At 47.6% G+C, this 21,385-nt stretch overlaps 1 protein-coding gene across 2 annotated transcripts in view; it reads right to left on the reverse strand.

Annotated features, from left to right (window-relative positions):
* LOC142583227 (serine/threonine-protein kinase 11-interacting protein) overlaps window positions 1-21,385 on the reverse strand; it is a 97,612-nt gene that overhangs the window by 8,640 nt on the left and 67,587 nt on the right. For both annotated transcript variants that reach the window (XM_075693598.1, XM_075693599.1), the window contains 5 exons: window positions 13,397-13,461; window positions 11,747-12,030; window positions 7,825-7,925; window positions 7,327-7,514; window positions 3,820-3,993 (listed from right to left, as the gene is read on the reverse strand). In XM_075693598.1, the coding sequence (XP_075549713.1) occupies window positions 3,820-3,993; window positions 7,327-7,514; window positions 7,825-7,925; window positions 11,747-12,030; window positions 13,397-13,461 (812 nt within the window). The remainder of the gene's footprint in view (window positions 1-3,819; window positions 3,994-7,326; window positions 7,515-7,824; window positions 7,926-11,746; window positions 12,031-13,396; window positions 13,462-21,385) is intronic.

Consider the following 21,385-nt stretch of genomic DNA (forward strand, 5'->3'; position numbering starts at 1 on the left):
TTCCACACACACTACTCATGCTGCCAAATGGGTTGTCCGTGAAGTCGCGGTGATACCTGGCTGTCATAGTCGAGCATGCCACCAGCCGAAGGGTGAGGTTCGTCAAACATTCATTGTGGGTGCCATTGCATTTACCCACGGCTCCTTCTTCTTGTTGTTGCTCGTGTTGCTGAACGATGGCGGCTGTTGCAGTAGCTTTGATCTTGGCACGCTTCCACGCTTGGTAACCTTCTCTATAACATGCTAATCTGGCCTCCCTTTGCTCCGGTGTTTCAGCAGGCAACTTTGCCTTTGCTTCAAATTTCACGGCCTGCAGTCTAGATATATATATTGGATGAATGGATTCAGCTTGTCGCTTACGCTGAAGTGCACACGTAGACAGCCCAGCCGGCACGCCATCCATGGCAAGGCTGAGCGACCAAACACTGGCAAAGTAGCCGTTAAACCCTCACCTAGTCATGTGTGTGGGGAGCACAAGCGCCCATCTTCCCCCACATCGGGAGCCAGCATAGACATGGAGGAGGCACACTACGCCCTCTCCCGCTTTTCCCTTGCTCTCGCAACGTACGCGCACCCTTCCTCCCCAACTTGTGGGAAGGTAGCTGACGGGCGAGGACATTCCTCTCGCAAAGGTAAAAAGGTACAAAACAGCGCCACCGAGTGAGATGCTCTCGCTCTGACGCCGGACGAGTATCTGCCGCAACCTGTGATGACCTCGTTTGCCTGACTATCCTGGGCAACGAAGCCAGCCTATTATTACTTATTATAGAGAGGACTTCCCTCTGCCAGTGTTCTTTATTGGTGGTAGCAATAAGTGTTGTTACAGTTGACGCCGCTGGTTGCCTTATTCGTTCGAACCCGACATAGCCGCGATTCCCATGCTACGGCTTGGTGTGTACCACGGAGTGACTGTGTGGGGCTAGATCCGGAGCTCGCCTTCAGCCCTGCCGCACGCAGAATGGAACCCCCACACGTGGTACCGCAGCGGCGAGGCTCTGAGAAAGTGCAGCTGCCACACCTCCACACAGCGGATCATGTGGCATGACGTCACACCTGCCATACTTGCGCTCCAGCGGCTCAAGGTCATTGCAATGCGATGAAATAGGCATGAATATGTGCACAAAAATCCGAGTCAACAGCAGTCACTCACCGAGTGAATGCTAGATGGGGCCACGATTCTGCGTTGCAACAGAGGATTCACAAAGGTTTGCAGTATCTGTGTCTTACTAGTGCCAGTTTGTCAACGTGCATCTGAAGTGGCAACTGATAAGCATGCTTAACCTCCCCAGGCACACGCCAAATGAGCACCTCCTTTGCATGGGAGTACATAACACATTTGATGAGCTCACGGAAGCCCACTGCATGGCCCAAATTAAGAGGCTGTCCTCTACCAACACAGGTCGGCATATCCTGGACAAACTAGGACTAAACCTGACTCCTGAGGCCGATCACACATGTTCCTTACTATCAGACATACAAAACTGCATCACTATCTTCCCCCTGCCTAAAAATGTGCACCCTATGCATCACGAGGCGCGCAGGCAGGCCAGGACAAAAGCCCTCTCCCAGCAACACCAGCACTCTCCAAGCCGGTGTCGGCGGCGTTGGCCGTGAGCGATAAATCCCAGGAGGCACTTCATGAATAAAAAACAACTTGCTGGATGGGAATCAAACCAGAGTCTCCGGAGTGCAAGACGGAGATGCTACCACAAAGCCATGAGTTCGACGGTTCAAAGTGGGACGAATGCGCCTCTAGTGAATGCAGTGTTGCCTTAGAAACGTGCCGTAGAAAGTTATACTGCGGTGTATATCGGTAATTATGATAATGTAAATTACAAAAGTCGCAGTTAAGCGAGTAGCGAAGTACATTTCTGCTACATTTCTTCTGCGCTTGCCGCACACGCAGAGCCATCTTGTGGCAAACACAGAAGACCCCCTCCTCGCAATGTAAGGCACTGCCTCGACAGGTGACGCGCCACTTGCCCTCTTCTCCCCTTCGTCTCGTTTGAGCGCATTGGGGCCATGCGGAGACCGTTGCGAGGATGCCCCAATACCCTTGCGTTTAATAAGTTTTCTCGCTCTCTCCCCTTCCAACTTTCAGAGTGTGTCGCTCGAACCCTCATGTTTCGGCGACGCGGCTCCTCTTTCCGCTCACAGCGCGATTCCTAGGTGCAGCGTCCGATGCGAGATGCCTCTGACGTGATCGTTGCGCCGTAGCGTGTCTGGTGGGAAAGCGTCGCCTGCGATTTGTGCCGTGCTGCTGGCGAGGAGTCATGCGTCTACGTGGTGCTCCCAAGCGAGATAGAGGACGATCCCATCAAGGCATCAGCCCCATGATCGCGTCCGCCTTCATGGCGCGTCGTGACCCGGCTGTACGTGACGATCACAACATTTGGCTCGCGTAGATCGTTTCTCCCTCCTAGATATCGAGTTCTTTGGTTTGTTTCGTCTTTAAGCGACTCAAGAGCATGCCGAGCGAATGAGTGGGTGGTGCAAACGGGGTGCGATAACGCTATTGCGTTCCACTCTTGAAGGCGAAGCTTAAGCATCCTCCAAGCTTTTTATGATTCGTTGTGTTTGCGCCTTGTGGGCCTTCTCCCGCAGTGTTGCCGTGATGAAGCAGCAGAATTTGCCTTTCGCCGTGAAGCTTGAAAACATAAATCGGGTCGAACGCGGTGAGTAGTCTGATGTCACTGCAGTGTGCAAAACTCCGAGGAGCACTCTCAGCACGATCTTGAAGAATAAGGGGGAGATTAGGGCTAAAGTGGACACTCACGACCCGGTGCCCATGGCGCCCATTGCGTACGCACGGCCCTGTACAAGTGGTTCATCCGAAACTGCTTCAGACGTGCCGGCTTCCGCGTGCCCGGCGATGACTAAATTCTGATGAGCGCGACAAAGCCATTGCTGGTGTTGCCAAAGTTTGGAGCGAGCTGTCAGAATTTCCAGAATCCATTGACAAATCAATGGTGAATGAGTTTGTGGGTGCAGATGATGGTGTTGTGACTATGGGAGAGCTCGAAAACTAAGACTACATTGCCGACATCATACTGAGCACAAGTGAAAGTGGGCACAATGAGCAAAGCAATGGTGGTCCTTTGCCCACATTGTCCAAGATGATCGGTGCACTTGCACTAGTCCGCTGCTTCTGCGCTAATGTGGAAGGTTGCGGCCTCAGCTGCTCAGACTCTTTAGACAACGTGGAGAAGTGCGTGCGTCGCAGGCAGCGGAATTGCCCAAGCAGGAGAAAATACAGGGCTATTTCATGCGAAACTAAGCTAGTTTCATCAATAAAGTGATTTTATAAATGGTATGTGCTTTCATGATATCCAACTCTTTAGCAGGCTTATATCGAATTATGCCCTATATCGAACTGATAGGCGTTTCTCTGCAAGTTCGATATAGCCAGGTTCGACTGTAGTACTAAACTAGTAGTGCAGTGTTGTTGGATGCAGTTGTGTTCAGTAGGGCAAGACAAGGTCTGCAAAGTAGTGTACAGTGTTGCATTTGCACAGAATAATACTTTACACCTTACTTTTGCTGATTTGTATGCAACAGATTCATAATTAATACATTTGCTGTTTTTGCAGAATTAGCCTTTAAATGCTATTCTTCTTTGTTTCCGGTTCCAAGACTTGCTTTTGTCTGTCTGTCCTGGTTCTTAACTTTAAGGCTACTTTTTCCTGTTTAGCCTGTCTTATTACACAATGTCAAAACATGTACATAGATGCTTTTCCTTCACCTGAATTCCCTCCAGCCTTAAATGACGCTGCTGAGGATAGACAGATGCATCATGCCAGAGTGCCATCACTATCTTACCTGAGTGTTCACTCCAGAAGCCCATGACAAACAGTGACACCTCCTGCTGCTCGCCACAGTCATCTGGAAGGTCTTCTGAGGAATGCTTTATGACCTGATTCATCACCTGTGCCAAGCTTTCACTGACGTCCATGACCACCGTGGGCGGCTCGGCCATTCTTTCCTGCAGCACTCCTGTAGGGCAAGCACGGTACAGCAATGTCTGAAGCAGAGATAGTTTGCAAGCATTCATGCACCATTGAAAACCATGACGTAGCTAAGTCATGGTAAACGAAACACTTATATGCGGTAGCTGTTATAAATATGCACACAAATCCTGGAGTGAACAAGTCCGAGCTTCACTAGTGTAAAAGCAGCACACATGTGCGCAGCGCTAACATACAAAGATGCACAACAGAAAAATTTGTGCCTCAATATATGAGTGAGCATTCTTACTTTCCTTCGAGCTCTGCATTACGAAACATGGTACAAAAAACTAGGTACCATAATTCGAGGCCATCACAAAAGATGATTAACAAACTCGCAACCCAAATTACTACGATTGTGAGCTGTTAGCTGTTCAAAGCATTCCTTCTGCAAAAAAATTTCTAACTATTTCTGTAAGCTTCGCTATTCACTTCACTACATCTGGTCCTGCATTTACAGTCTTGTCTACCTAGCAATACAACACTCAAACAACTCAAGCATGGCCAACCAAATTTCAGGTTTAGTACTTCACCATATCTGACAATTTGTTTGTCATATAGGATTAGTGCGGCCATGTTTATTGTGACGAATCACTTTAGTCTCAAATATAAAATATTTCACTCACTCTGTTTATCTCTATGTTTATCAAAGCAACGGTCAACTCTAGTACACAAGAACGTCACACCAGCAAAAGGTTAGGAAAGTGTTCAAACAGTATTTTTCACAAAATTAAAGCCCCTTGGAATAATGCTGTTTGTTTGCTTGGTTGTATGTCTGTCTGTCTGTTTGTGATGCAGCCATGGCTGTTGCAGGAGTGGGGAAAACATCACATATCAAGTACAGAGACAAAAATCAGTTAATTGCCATGAATGAACATCTCCTGGCAAGGCATTCTAAGATTTTCTATTTAAAAGAAATATATTTTGTTTATACATGTTGGTTATAGATTAAAGTAAAAGGTTTCAGCTGCGAGAGCTACGGGTACGTGGACATTCAGCAAACTTTCTGTATTTATCCAAGTGGGTAGAGCGTGCAAGTAAGGCTATGCAGAAACTTTTAGCTTTCAATGTGGTGACATATAGATAGAGAGCTTATGTTCAGACTAGAAAGGTTGGAGGAAGGCAAAAAATCCGTCATATCCGCAACAGATAACATGCACAGCTTTTCCCTGTGTAGACTAAACCTTCTTAATCTCATTTTTGTGAAGAAGGATCAAAACAAGATTAATTTTAAAGGATGGGGCAGATTACAGTTGTGTATGTTAGCAGTTCAGTTTCTTGAGGAGCGACACGAAAAGTACTTTGGAGGTAGCCAAGTGCTTTGTTGATTTATTGTATATTACTTTTTCCAAGACAAATTACGAATGAAGTGTCTGGGCTATACAGAGCACTACAGGCTATGCTGCACCTGACTCCAATGTGATACACTGCGTTCGAGTTGTATCTACACGAATCTAGCTACTCTGTTATCTAACTATTGAATCTAGCTACTCTGTTATCTAATAACAGAGTATGCCAAGAAATGTAAGTTCTAACTAAAAAAAGCAAAGGACTCTTCATATTTTGCCAAGCTGTACTCCTAAAAGTACATCTTGCGAAGTTGCAGAGTGATTAATTTTATGAAGCATTAGATGTGACCTCGCACGCTATGAAGGTTACAATATAGACAACCTCTCAAAACAACATTCTCTAGAGCCACTTAATAAAGTATTTAGATTTTCTTTAAAGAAATGGATGAATAATATGAAGCAACAGTATGCTAGTTTCTTGACCAATCTTCAGGCACTTGATTGAAAGACCTAGATCTTGCACAACCACTTAGCCAACCAGTCTTCCCTAATATCCTTATAAGAGAGTCTTCAATGGCTTTCCTGGACAAATAGATCAGGGGTATCCAAACTGTCTGGTCTTTGGGAACCTCACCTGCCTTCCCAGAGTGCCAAAAATATAAAAACAACCAAAAGCATACAAGAGTGTGTTCAAGCAACACATGTAACTACAGTGAAACCTCGCTAAACCGTAGTTGGCCGGAGCTTGGAAGAAGTATGTACTAAACCGCAGCACTGCTTAACCGAAATAGCATGAGATTGCCCACTTACCTGTCAAAAAACGAAGAGAGCGTGTGATGAAAGGGGGAAAAACATGCAATATTTATTTACTTCGCGGGTCAAAAGTGTTATTTTCATTTGATGCCGCGGCGGCCTAGCAGCGACGACAGTGGCCTCAAACTTACTGAAGCTGTGAGCCAGCTTTTCAACCAGCCCCCTCTTCTCGGTAAACACTCGCATTGCAGATTCCTCGTTAGTGTTGCATATTCTGCATGCGTGGGCACGGTAGCATTGCAGAAGTCGCTGGGCACCTTTTCATTGCGGGGTGCAGTTCTCGTCGGCAAAGCAGAGGCAACAATGGCAAAAAGTCGAACCTCGCAGCCGACATCTCTTCGCCATCACAGCAGTGCTGCCGAGCAACTTTTTCACATTCCAAATGCCACACACTGTAGTCAACAGTAGACCCATGTCGCGTGCCAGCGCCGACTTCTTCGTGTCACATTCAACAGCACGAACAATGTCTAATTTTTCTTCTATGCTGAGCACCCAATGTCTTTTTTTATCCGAGCTTCGGCATGACGCAAGTCCTCGCTTACATGACGCCACAACGCCCTCTGGGACGGCACCGAAATGACGTTGATGTTGATGTGGCTTCACGGGCAAACGCACAGGCTGCTTGGAGGACATTGTTCAGATCTCTGAGGCTTGTTGTTCTGCCGGGCTGCCCGATGGAGACGAAGCACCGCCATGTTTGCACAACGAAAAGTGAAAACACTACGTGTTAACCAATATGTACGCAATAAGCTGGTACGGTTTATGCGGATACACAACACATTATGTTCAATGGCTGCTGAGTCAGGGATTTGACTTTACTACTTTTAAAATGAAACTACTGGTTAAGTGACTATTGTTTAACGAGGTTTTACTGTATTCCCGTCTAGTGGTAACATATCTAGCTATAGAACTGCTTGTTGGCCTAGTTAGTGCTTGTTAAAAGACATGTTTTTTGCCGCAAGTTAAAAAACCCACAAAAGGAAGATACATAAAGACAACACGGGCGGCAAAAATCTTGCCACCCGGGTTTGTGAAGGTGCAGCAAAGGCGTCCGAATTATTGGGCATGTGCGAAATATCAGGTGTGCGAAAATTGGTTGTTGACTGTAGACATTACAGAAACGCTTTTTTGACAGAACAGTGCTGGTCTAGCCCAACGCACTTAGCAGGCACGCGGTTATCCCTGCACATGCGAGCAAGACCAGGATGTTCTCAGGGTACCTGTCAAACACTGGAGGAAGCAGTTGCATGTGTCGGCGTCTCGAAGCAAGCATGTGTACCATGGCAGCATTCCTTTCTCAACTTGCCAGCTGAGGCAGAAACCCTGATTGCCGAGAAGAAGCGAGATGACCTTGAGGTTCTCAAGCAACCGCGACTCCGAGAGCACAAGCCAGGAGCCGGGGTCTTCCCTGTGACATAGTTCAGAGTAACTTAGGCTCTGCTACTATATGATGGATAGACGAGTTAATGATCCAATGAATCAATGTTCAGTAGTATTTCCATCTAAACGGCATAAGGACAGAAGCAGTGAAAAGTAGTTGCATGCTGGCAAATTGACATGGTGACAGCTGACGTCATGACAATGACAGTGAAACACAGTACAACCATACATTCTATGTTTTTGTGCGTCATACAGTATAAGAGAAATAACCTTTCACAGCATAACTCAAACTGGATTCGTTTCAATGAACACACATGCCTGAAAGACAGATCACTCACTCTTCCTTGTGGTTCCTGATCTTGAAGAAATAAGCTTTGCTACTTGATATCACCAGAAGTGCTGGAACTTCTTTTAAAGATGACCACGTCACCAAGTCAACCTTCACAGAAACAGAATGATGAGAAGAAATTACATTTAAAGAAGCACCTTGATTAGACACTAATTAAAGATGTCTGGACGCATACTCTTTAAGTTGCACGAACTCTGCAGCATACTTCTCGTAGGTAAAAGGATGACACTCGACAAGTATGGAGGTTGGGAAACACTTGCATGGTATTTTAACTTGATACTAAACTTGGTCACAAATTGCTGGACCTTGCGCGATAGACATTATTGTGACATCGTAATGCAAAGTGAAATTAGCTAGTGTCATGTACCAATAGGGCTAGTTATGATAATATTCCACATAAAGAAACAAACACGGGTGCTATATTCTTTCCTTCTGGCTGCACTTGCTTGCGGCGACCACAGAAATCACAGGAATGAAGTAAGCCACTGAAGTATTGCAATATCACGATGCATCCACCTCTCGGCTGTTTAGAGTGCTCCGATCCTTAACAGTATCTTTTCCAGAGTTTAGATGGTTTGGACCTCCATACAATCCCATCTGAAGTTCTCACCTGAGTACAAAAAGTGAGAAGTGTTCAATTTCTTTTATTAAACTATTGCTTTCCAATTATTTCAGTTCCTTCTACAGTAGACTTCCATTAATTTGATCTCGACCGAAGGTCTCAGCCGGCGCCCATGCATTTTTATGGGCCCAAACTTATGTTATTTCGATCCTAAAATTGGCCTTTGCTGAATAATTCCAACTTGACCAATCGGCACATACATGCCTGACTGGTGACCTCAACGGTAACCCCCTTTAGTGGCAGCGCCTGTATCGGCAAAACATAAAGAGACACTAAAGGCAAATACTAAGTTGACATGGACTGTAGAAATAGCATTCCAGAAACCTCGCAGCGCTTGCTTCATGCCGAGAAAAGACTTACTGTATTTACTTGATCCTAACGCGCCCTCGATTGTAACACGCACCCATTGTTCCATGACAAAAAAATATATATAGAGAGAGAGAGACACCCTCAATTGTAACGCGTAGCTGTTTGCCATGATCCAAAAAAAGAAAAAGTCCTTTACAGAATCGCACACCTCATTCTTTCATACAGAAATACAACTTTCTCTAATTTGGAAAAACAAAGATTTACTCCCAATACACTAAAGTTGCGGTAAATAGAAAAAGTAGCAGTTTCGCTCGAAAGCCAGAGCCTCGATTGCGATAGCAAATTAGTAGACAGCTATATGAAAAGAACAGTAGTTTTATCAGCCGTATAAACTTTTAAGCATTCACTTACTAAATTAACAAGCATGGAATCATGCGCACACAAGCAAACATGAACACGTCTCACTCAGTGACCGCGGAAACTCTCATAAAAACACTGGAGTAAGGAAGTGCTGTAGCAGGAGCGAGCGAATTGACCTTTGTGGAGCCTCTCGCTTCAACGCGAACTAAGCGATGAGAATGCAGCGTGGTGCGCCTAGATGCATAGGCCGTCTCCATCGCATATCATTTCAAGATAGGGGCCACATGGCCACGCTATACGCAGCAGCTACCAGAGCAGAACGCTTCCTCTGTTTGGTTAGTCCCGCATGCAAGTTTCGGGAACTCCGAACGCCCGTGATGCGACCCGATTTCCATCCGTCTCTGCACATGTGATCACTTTCCTTTTCATTTCAGCATAGTGAGTCTTTGCAGTCGGCACTTTCAGGCTGACAGAGCAGGCTTACAGAAAACAGAAAACAGGAAGATGGACGGTGTACTAACCTAGGCACATCTACTACAGCACATAGAGGAAGCTACGGCAGTTAGGCTCAACGCATGTACAAAACGGCCATTTTGAAATGGCGATGTTGACATGGTAGCACAGATTTAGGGTTGTACTCGATTCTAAAGCGCATGCAATTTTTGGACCCGTTTTATTGGAAAAGAAAAGTGTGTGTTAAATTTGAGTAAATACTGTAGTTTGCGCATCTGAAGGGCCCATATACCTTTAGCAGTATTCAAATCACTTGCCGCCGAGTGGGGGAGTGGTGACGTTGCATATGCCATCATCGCCCTTTACTGCCGTTGATGAGTAAATCAGCGCCCGACAGATGGTGCTACCGTGTTTTGCGCAAAATTAAAATGCGTGGCCATGGAGAAAATGGAGAAACTGTGCGAAGACAAAATGCTAGGTTTGCCGCTGAAGTTGCTCTTGGTCAAGTGGCGTGGACCATTCGGGAATCCCGCAACATCATACGGATGTGGCATTTTCTGCTACTTGCAGTTTGTGCGAGTTTCGCAAGCCAGCAAAACCGGTGAAGCAATACACGATAACGAAACTGAAACGTGAAGGTGCGAGTGACACAGTGTGGACAAAATGAAACCTTTTGACTGCCCGCATCGTCGTCAAGGGTTCTTTTTAGTTCTTAGTTCTTTTTTTCCAAAACATCAAATAAAACTGGACAAGTAGCATTCTCTTTCATCTTACAATGCAGTACAATGATGTTTTTATTACGAGTTGTCATTGTCATTGTCATTGTCATTGGGCTAGTACTTGTATGTCCCGGGGGAGTCTCTAATCGTGTCTTGCATTTACCACGATTTCTCGATTGCTAAAGCTCTGTTCGTGATAATATTGACACCTTAGAGGTTCTCGAGCACTAAACTATCACTACGGCTTGACTTAATATTTGCCTTTAGTGCCCCTTTAAGAGGCAGTGAATGCGCCGAACATGCATGAAGAAATCTCCCATCGTAAACACCCATTTTTGGCCTGCCCTAGGAAGATTTTCAAGCAATAACTGTGGCTCACAATGTCTTATTACAATAGCTACCTTATTATAATGTTCGCCTTTCTTTTTTTTCTTTCCTGAAAGAACATGCTGTGGATTGTCTGCGTGGTGCAGTAAGATGCGAAACCAAAACCACCTTTATGGCACTTGTATGCTTTGCCACATAAGATTAATTCTGGAATACATATTAGAGACTTGCCCATTTTTCTTGTTGAATAATTGGATGTGAATTAGACTTATACTTTGTTTTGGAGCTTTAATGTCATTTCTATGTTAGCTTTATACTTTGAACACATAGACGGTGGGGGTGCGTTTTGATTATGGGGGCGTGTTAGAATTTTGGCATTTGGCAAATACTGCCAAATGAATCAGCAGCATGCATTGTGCATTTTGTTTAATTTTACCAGTGGCATAATTCGATCAATTTTGTCGATCCCGTCAGGGTCGAATTCATGGAAGTCAACTGCATGTATATATCTTGGGTCGGTCGGTCAGTCGGTTGGTCGAACTGACCCACCAATTAATCCACAACGCTTAACTCCTTCTGTGCCATGTTATTATCTCGAATTCTAACCAAAAATGGCCAAATTATTTTTAAAGACCCCCATTTGTAAACGTTTTCTGCTTCCTCAGAATGAACAAATACGCTACTGCTGTCCTATGGATTGTGCGCTGCCTGTACCAAAAGCCTGACTAAGCACCAAGAAAAAAACTAGGCTTGTCCATGGCATTGCAAAAAAAATTCAAAGTACTGCTGATGAGCTGAGCTTGTCCTTGGCCGTTTTTTTGTCAGAAATGCGTGGGCAAACCCATCTCATCCAAGGCACGGAAGTGGTTAAAATCAAAATCAACTACACTGGAGCACATGAGAGGCGCTAATGTATAGGACTGGAGATTAATTTTAACCATGTGTGGCTTTGTTAATGCGCACTGGAACTTAAAGAGCACAGCCATCTCTGCATTGTACTTTCATTGAACTGTGGCTGGAGCGGCCACGAGTCAAACATGTGGCCTTAAGCTTAGCAGCAGAATGCCAAAGGCACTGAGAACTTCTGGAACAGAGGCAGAAAGTGGACAGAGTGCACAAACCTCCACGCAGCACATTAAGGTTTCGTCCCTTGCAAAGACGTTGACGTCTAGATGCAGCAGGACACTGTGGTCTGGGCAGGTGAAGCAGGCGGGGCCCAATTCCTCCCTATTGTCGAACAAGTCCCACGCCGAGACGGAGTACTCCAGCCGGCTCGACTCCGAGGTGCCCGGCAGCTGCAGGCTCATGTTGGGCTGGCTCTGGGCACTCTTGAAGCTCGCATCCGAGAGCATGGTGTCTGATGCACTCGCTCTGCTCCGGTGACCGATGCTAATGCTGTCTGTCCCTGGAATGAACGTGGCTCTCAACGAAAACGATCCACAAGTGCAAGAAGAAGCATGTGACTGCTGTGTTTTTGCACATATAACTCACACCAAAAGCTCAAGAGACTGATATAAATTACCGGTTTTAATGCCCTACATCAGCTCTCAGGCAACAAACGATGCCAAAGCGAGGGGGCTACGGAAGAATTTTTATTACCTGGGGTCAGTTAACAAGAACCTAAACGTAAGAAAACAAGCATTTCTGCATTTTGCCCCGGCTAAAACGCAGGCACGAAGGCTGGGATCTGAACTCACAATTTTGTAGTTCAGAAGTGAGAGTAAAAACGTAATTTGAGAGAGGCATTGAGCTTGGTCCATACTACTGCACTTTAGCTTACTACTCCATACTAGGAAAAGGTAAACGGGAAACAAAAGAGAAATGGAGGGTGATATTGAGAAAACCGTGATGGAAGTACATTGATGGTCAACACTGTGGCATTCTTATTAACCCTATAATGCCTGAACACTGTTCCAAATCAAGATAATTAGAACTTGCTCACCTCTATTTCAGTCCTTGGAGAGTACATACAAAAAAAATGATATGCTACTTGAGGTATAAGTTATGTATTACAATAACAAATTCATTAGTAATTGGTTCGCTCCACAAATGAGAACCTAAAACTCTCTCCAGCGTGTCCAAAGGCTAATATCGGCTATGTATTAGATTTCTCATGGCTAAATTATAGTTTTGAGGTACCAAAGCAGCACAGTATATATAATATGTTGAGCATCATGTTAAATCAAGTCGAATGCCATGCAAAAGTAGAGACACAGTCAAGGGGTGTGTTCTGTAACCATCTAACTAAACAATGTGCCCATTTCGTCTGCTGCTGAAGTGCCGATTGGCTGGACTGAGGTACCAGCGAGGGAGAAACAGGTGCCCACAGCCAGCTTCCTTCTCGCTAGTTCAACTCCAACCAATCAGCGGCAGCCGAAATTGACAGTGCACTAGGTGGACACTTAAAGAATAACCCCCTCCCCCTCTAACTGCAGCAGCACATGCTGGGTGGAGACAAGGACAAGTGCCATTAAGAAGTGCTATATACAGAAGATGAAGGAACTGGTTGGGCCCTGGTTCTCCCTCTCATTATGCGAATCATTTCATAGGAAACCACCTGAGCCGTTCAACTGGAGTAAAGTGTGGGAACGGGCTAGTTAGTGATCCATGTTGTTTCTACAACGCAGAAGAAGACAAAGGATGGACAGAAAAAAGAAGGCAAGAGGTGACTTTCAGCTAAAATTTAAAACCAGAAATTTCAAAATGACAAAGCTACACAGAAGTTATGCAAGAAAGAAGTTGAGTCATGTGACAAGGCAAAGGAGACTTACTGCTGATGTTTAGAATAGGTTCCTCAACAATTTCCTTGAGTGTTGGAAGGACAACAGTAGGTGGCCTGAGGGGGAAAAAAAAAGCCAGCAACAATCTTTTTTATTTCCACCCCAACAGACTCTTAGCACCAGAGCAGTGCACAGTTCGCTGTACAAGGATATTTGGGTGAGCTGGCACTTATTTGTTACGTGTGAACATTATGAACAGACAGTGACAATGTCCATAGTGAAGCATGGACTTTCAAAATAAAAAGTATTCTGACTACTGCCGACTACCACTTAACACATGTCACGTGGTGGTGACGTTGAATAACACAGTAGCAATACTGTGAATGAGAAAACTAACTTTTATTGGGCGAACCTGTGCCCACAAAACAGGCTACACTTATAGCACAACGATAGCGGCGAACACGCTCGGCGATCGTCGAAAATCTGATCTGCGGGTCAAGCGCGTCGGCTTTTATAGAGCAGTCGTCGAATGTTACAGACTAATCGTTCGGACCCGCGTGCCTTCCACAAAGTTCTACACCATTCGCGTTACATGATGAAATCAGATAACACAAGGTTCGGCGACAACAGACAGCCGGGTAGAAGCATCGATAACTTTCCAGAAACGTCGGATACATGCAGGCGCTTCCCGCGCTGTGCGATTACATTTGTTAAGCAGCGAAACGTGGTCGCCCGATAAAGATAAGTACACGTGTCAATACCCCCCTCTTAAAAAGCATCGTCCCGATGCTATAAATATAAGAGAGCGAAACACAAAAGGGCACTAAGTAACATAAGTAACAAAACAACAAAAAGAAACAAAGTCCAAAGGTCAGTTACGCAAAGTCCCAAAGTTCATTAACGCTGGTAGTACGGCTTGAGTCGCACAACGTGGACTATTTCAGGTCGTGAGCGGCGCCGCTGTGATAGCGAAATGCCGTCTGGCACGACCTCATAGTCCAGTGCGCCAATACGTCGGATGATCCTGTACGGTCCGAAATAGCGACGCAAAAGCTTCTCGCTCAGTCCTCGTCGGCGTATAGGGGTCCAAACCCAAACACGGTCACCGGGCTGGTACTCGACGAAGCGTCGTCGGAGGTTTTAGTGTCGGCTGTCGCTCCTCTGCTGGTTCTTGATTCGCAGGCGGGCGAGCTGTCGGGCTTCTTCGGCGCGCTGGAGATAGGTAGCGACGTCAAGATTTTCCTCGTCAGTGACGTGCGGCAGCATGGCGTCGAGCGTCGTCGTCGGGTTCCTGCCGTAAACCAGCTTAAACGGCGTGATCTGTGTTGTTTCTTGCACCGCCGTGTTGTATGCAAAGGTCACGTACGGCAGGACCGCGTCCCACGTCTTGTGCTCGACGTCGACGTACATTGCTAGCATGTCGGCGAGGGTCTTGTTGAGGCGCTCTGTGAGACCATTCGTCTGCGGGTGGTAGGCAGTTGTCCTCCTGTGGCTTGTCTGGCTGTATTGCAGAATGGCTTGGGTGAGCTCTGCTGTAAAAGCCGTTCCTCTGTCGGTGATGAGGACTTCTGGAGCACCATGTCGCAGCAGGATGTTCCCGACGAAAAATTTAGCCACTTCGGCTGCGCTGCCTTTCGGTAGAGCTTTAGTTTCAGCGAAGCGGGTGAGATAGTCCGTCGCCACGACAATCCACTTATTTCCGGAAGCTGATGTCGGAAACGGTCCCAACAAGTCCATCCCGATCTGCTGAAAAGGTCGGTAAGGAGACTGGATCGGCTGTAGTAATCCCGCTGGTCTTGTCGGTGGTGTCTTGCGTCGCTGACAGTCGCGGCATGTCTTGACGTAACGGGCGACATCGGCGGTTAGGCGCGGCCAGTAATACCTTTCTTGTATCCTCGATAGCGTCCGGGAGAAACCGAGGTGCCCAGCGGTCGGATCGTCATGTAGGGCGTGCAGTAGTTCTGGACATAGCGCCGACGGAACAACAAGACTGGTGAGAAGTTCTTCTTCACGAGTAGGTTGTTTTGAAGCGTGAACGAAGATAATCCACGCTTAAATGCCCTTGGGACAATGTCGGTGTGCCCTTCCAAATACTCGACTAGGGCTTTTAGCTCCGAGTCTCCTCGTTGCTGTTCGGCGAAGTCTTCCGCGCTTATTATTCCAAGGAAGGCGTCGTCATCCTCGTCACCTTGCGGCGGCGGGTCAATGAGGGCGCGGGATAGGCAATTGGCATCTGAGTGTTTTCGTCCGGACTTGTAGGTTACAGTGATGTCGTATTCTTGTAGCCTGAGGCTCCACCGTGCCAGCCGTCCTGAAGGGTCTTTTAGGTTAGCTAGCCAACACAACGCGTGATGATCGCTGACCGCCTTGAATGGCCTGCCATATAGGTAAGGGCGAAATTTCGCTGTGGCCCAAACGATGGCGAGGCATTCCTTTTCGGTCGTAGAATAATTGTCTTCTGCTTTTGACAATGATCGGCTAGCGTAAGCTATCACGTGTTCATGTCCATCTTTTCTCTGGACTAGGACGGCACCGAAGGCCTAGGCTACTGGCGTCAGTGTGTATTTCAGTATCGGCGTGCTCGTCGAAGTGCGCAAGTACGGGCGGCGACTGCATGCGTCGTTTGAGATCTTGAAATGCATCAGCCTGTGGCGTTTCCCACTTGAACTCGACGTCACATTTAGTTAGCTGTGTTAGCGGCTCAGCAATGCTTGAAAAGTCCTTGACAAATCGCCTGTAGTAGGCACACATGCCAAGAAATCTACGCACTGCCTTTTTGTCGGTGGGCTGCGGGAACTTTGCGATGGCAGCTGTTTTCTGCGGGTCGGGGCGTACTCCGGATTTGCTGATGACGTGGCCTAGGAATAGAAGCTCATCATAAGCGAAGCGGCACTTTTCTGGCTTCAGAGTGAGCCCTGATGACTTGATGGCTTCTAACACTGTCGCAAGCCGCCTAAGGTGATCGTCGAAATTTCTGGCGAAGACAACGACGTCATCCAGGTAAACAAGGCACGTCTGCCACTTCAGTCCGGCTAACACCGTGTCCATGACGCGCTGAAACGTTGCAGGTGCCGAGCACAGTCCGAATGGCATGACCTTGAACTCGTAGAGGCCGTCTGGGGTGATGAAGGCCGTCTTTTCGCGATCTTTTTCGTCGACTTCTATCTGCCAATAGCCAGACTTGAGGTCCATCGAGGAGAAGTATTTAGCGTTGCAGAGCCGATCCAATGCGTCGTCTATCCGTGGGTAAGGGTATACGTCCTTCTTCGTGATCTTGTTCAGACGACGATAATCGACGCAGAAACGAAGGGTTCCGTCCTTTTTCTTCACCAGGACAACAGGGGATGCCCACGGGCTTTTCGACGGCTGGATGATGTCCTCGCGCAGCATTTCGTCGACTTGTTCTCTTATAGCTTCATGTTCTCGCGGCGAAACTCGGTAAGGGCTCTGACAGAGTGGTCGAGCGCATTCCTCGGTGATTATGCGATGCTTGGCGACTGGTGTTTGTCGAATCCTCGATGACGTTGAAAAGCAGCCTTTGTATCGTCGGAGCAGACTTCTGAGCTGCTGTTGCTTAATCATAGGGAGATTTGGATTAATGTCGTAGTCCGGTTCGGGAACCATGGTCGTCGGGGTAGATGCGGCGGAATCCGAGAGGACAAACGCATTACTTGTTTCCAGAATTTCTTCAATGTACGCGATCGTCGTGCCCTTGTTGATGTGCTTGAACTCCTGGCTGAAGTTTGTCAGCAACACTTTCGTGCTTCCTCCGTGCAGTCGAGCGATCCCTCTTGCGACGCAAATTTCACGGTCTAGCAGTAGACGTTGGTCGCCTTCGATGACACCTTCTACGTCAGCGGGTGTTTCGGTGCCGACCGAAATAACAATGCTGGAGCGAGGTGGGATGCTCACTTGATCTTCGAGCACACTCAAGGCGTGGTGACTACGAGGGTTCTCCGACGGTATCGCATGGTCTTCCGACAGAGTTATTGACTTCGACTTCAGGTCGATGACTGCGTCGTGTTGGTTGAGGAAGTCCATGCCGAGAATGACGTCTCGTGAACACTGTTGGAGGATAACGAAGGTGACAGGGTAAGTCCGGTCGTGAATGGTAATTCTTGCCGTGCACATTCCAGTCGGCGTTATGAGGTGTCCTCCGGCGGTACGAATTTGGGGGCCTTCCCACGTAGTCTTAACTTTCTTCAACTGGGCGGCGATGTGTCCACTCATGACGGAGTAATCAGCCCCTGTGTCGACTAAGGCGGTGACTGCGTGGCCGTCGAGAAGCACGTCGAGGTCGGTGGCTCTTTGTCTTGCATTACAGTTCGGTCTTGGCGTCGGATCACGACTGCGTCGCGTTGACCTGTGGCTGGTATGTGACGTCGTCAGGTAGTCTTTCGTCGTCGCATTCTTTTCTTCCAGACTTCGTCGGGACGGCGGCGTGTCGTTATGTCGTCGAGGTAGTTTTTTCGGCGTCTTCGTCGGCGGCGGAGGATCTTCGACAGTTCGACGGACAGCAACCGCACCTCCATCGGTTGCTGCTTTTAGTTTTCCGGATATGGGCTCGCTGACCGGCCCCGGGCTGGGCCAGTGTATGGTCGGCGCTGCGGCGACAGGTAGCGGCCTGGTGATGGTGAACGCGACGGTCGTCGAGAGCTCCACTGAGTAGCCGCCAGGTAGTCAGCGATATCGCAAGGGCGTTCACCTTGCTGCGGGCACGGAGCGTTGACGGCGAAACCTCGCAGTCCCATTTCCCGGTATGGACATCGTCGGTAGACGTGACCCGCTTCTCCGCAGTGGTAGCAGAGCGGGCGGTGGTCAGGAGCGCGCCAAACGTCGGTCTTCCTCGGGTAGCTCCGCTGGGCGACGGGTGGGCGCGCTGTCGGCGGCGGCGGCGGTGGTCGACGGAATTGCGGCGTTACAGGGCCCTGGCGTGGTCGCGGAGGAGGGCCTTGACGGTGTACGACGGCAGCGTAGGTTATCGCTTCGGGTTGGGGTTGCGGTAATTGAGGTTGCACCTCCGGAACTCCAAGTGACCGCTGAACCTCATCTTTGACGATGTCAGCGATCGAGGCCACTTGAGGCTGCGACGACGGGAAGATCTTCTGAAGCTCCTCTCGTACGACTGCCCTGATAGCCTCGCGCAGGTCGTCGGAGGCCAGTGATTGAACTCCGGCATAGTTTGTAGAGTTGGTGCGGCGGTCGAATTGCCGGTTTCGCATCTCGAGTGTCTTCTCGATGCTAGTGGCCTCGCGAAGAAACTCGTCGACGGTCTTCGGTGGGTTTCGTACCATACCGGCGAAAAGTTCCTCCTTAACACCACGCATTAGTAGCCGGACTTTCTTTTCTTCGGACATTTCCGGGTCGGCGTGGCGAAATAGGCGGCTCATTTCTTCTGTAAAAATCGCGGTGGTCTCGTTGGGCAGCTGCACTCGGGTTTCCAGTAGTGCTTGGGCTCGTTCTCGGCGTACGACGCTTGTGAATGTCTGTAGGAAGCCGCTTCGGAAAAGGTCCCAGGTCGTTAACGTGGCTTCTCTGTTCTCGAACCACGTCCTGGCAGCGTCTTCCAATGCGAAGAAGACATGTCGCAGTTTGTCGTCGCCGTTCCAGCTGTTAAATGCAGCGACCCTCTCGTACGTCTCGAGCCAGGTTTCCGGGTCCTCGAATGTTGAACCGCGGAACGTCGGAGGCTCCCTGGGCTGCTGCAGCACGACGGGTGACGCTGGTGCTGCCATTGGGGTGGACTTGGTGGCCATCCTCCTAGTCGTCTCGGGCAAAAGTCCGTGCTCCGGGGGCAGTCCTTGCAGCCTGCGGCTACCTCGCTGGTTCTTGTCGACGTTGGTGTCTTCCGAGTGAGGGCTTGGGTCACGGCTTTGTGGGGGCGTCCGGTGCATGAACGCAAAGCACCTCCACCAGATGTCACGTGGTGGTGACGTTGAATAACACAGTAGCAATACTGTGAACGAGAAAACTAACTTTTATTGGGCGAACCTGTGCCCACAAAACAGGCTACACTTATAGCACAACGATAGCGGCGAACACGCTCGGCGATCGTCGAAAATCTGATCTGCGGGTCAAGCGCGTCGGCTTTTATAGAGCAGTCGTCGAATGTTCCAGACTAATCGTTCGGACCCGCGTGCCTTCCACAAAGTTCTACACCATTCGCATTACGTGATGAAATCAGATAACACAAGGTTCGGCGACAACAGACAGCCGGGTAGAAGCATCGATAACTTTCCAGAAACGTCGGATACATGCAGGCGCTTCCCGCGCTGTGCGATTACATTTGTTAAGCGGCGAAACGTGGTCGCCCGATAAAGATAAGTACACGTGTCACACATCAACCATGATTGCACAAGTCACATCCCTAAACCAAGCAGGCTACAGCAGAATTCTAGATGATGGTCGCTTGTCCCCACAAAGCGTTCTAAGAACCACAGTCATGAGATTCATGTTAAACACACGGACTTCCATTACCAACTTCTTACCTCTTTAAAAGTTAATTTTTGTACAAACTTTTCATGATGTCGTGGAAACTACTGCAAATACTTGGCTGTAGTACTAACAAGAACTTAAATCACACGTGATAGCCAAGGTCATGGTCAATGGCCTCAATTCTAGTGAGCAACTATGAGTAATTGTGGTGTTACAATCCTCATTTGAGTGCTGCATTGTAAAACAGGCCGCTTGTTACAATGTCGTTATAGCCATTACTGCAGCAGCACTTGCTTTGTGTTCCCCTCAGCCCTCAACATGCTCATACGTGGGAGTTTGCATCATCAAACCTTATACATTTTTCATATACCGTATGTATTCACGTAAGAGTCGCCCTCGAGTAAGTTTTGGAAAAAATTAAGAACATGCTGCCGGAAAGTATCTCACTTCACTTTCATACGGGACATATAGAATTTTTTCAATTTGGCCACCACGACGTTATTTCTTCGTATGGTGCGTCGTCTTGGCTGTGTTGGCATTGTTTCTAGTCAGATCGGTGGCATTTCACCTTCAGAGAAGGGAGCCCTGTTTGGATCAGCACTGGTCAGGGACGATAGGCTGGCATCTGAGGTTGTTTACTTCAGCGTTATGCCCATTTTCACCTCTCTCAGCCTCCGCTACAGTTGCAGAAACAGTGCGAACCTTTAGCGCACCGTCATCAGCCTGATTTGTGTAAGGACTGCACCCAGCCAAGATATTAGAAAAAACAGCGCGGCCCTTACATGAGTATACACGGTAGTTGCCTCAAGCATTTGTGCGGAAGTTGCCATGATTCTTAAATGCTCATTAAAGTTTTTAAGTGCCGAGAGTGGTGACAAAGAATTCAAGTGCAAACACATTTATTTTTAACTGATATCGCCACTGTAACAAAGCCAGGATATAAGCCCACCATTGTAAACAGTAAGGCTGTAGCAAAAGTGACCATAAGGGACACCAATGCGTGACTAAAGTTAATGAACCCAAATGCAATTTGAACGAAAGTGAATTAGCATGCCCACCCTATAAACAATGCAACCACACTACAGTGAAGACTAACGGCACCACATACATCACTGTTTAATTCTGGTTGGGAAACATAATTATACAGGGCCACTAAAACATAATCTCAGTGCCACCATTAACAAAGTAGGCTGCTCTTTCATCCTGCCTTCGAGTTACCGTATTTACTTGCATAATGATCGCACTCGCATAATGATCGCACCCCTGAATTTTGTCATCAAGATTCAATTTTTTTCTTTCCTGTGTAATGATCGCACCCCAAACTTACCGCAGCAATATGTTGTGTGCCAAGTCAAGCTAATGATGATCGCGCTTAACATCTGTCAAATGCTGTCGAATGCTATGCGAAGAACTCTTCAAGAAATACCAAGTGGTCTGCATGCACCAAACATTCTTAAGCAGATGCCCCATTTTATTCTTTTCATCACTTTCCACACTTCCATGAAAAAAAAAAAAAAAAGCTACATCCAAGCTTGACTTGGCTTTATTATTTGTAGGCATTATAATGGTTGTGGTCAACAACAACAACAACAACAAAGGCGCCTT

This window comes from Dermacentor variabilis, chromosome 5 (assembly GCF_050947875.1).
Source record: "Dermacentor variabilis isolate Ectoservices chromosome 5, ASM5094787v1, whole genome shotgun sequence".
Taxonomy (NCBI): domain Eukaryota; kingdom Metazoa; phylum Arthropoda; class Arachnida; order Ixodida; family Ixodidae; genus Dermacentor; species Dermacentor variabilis.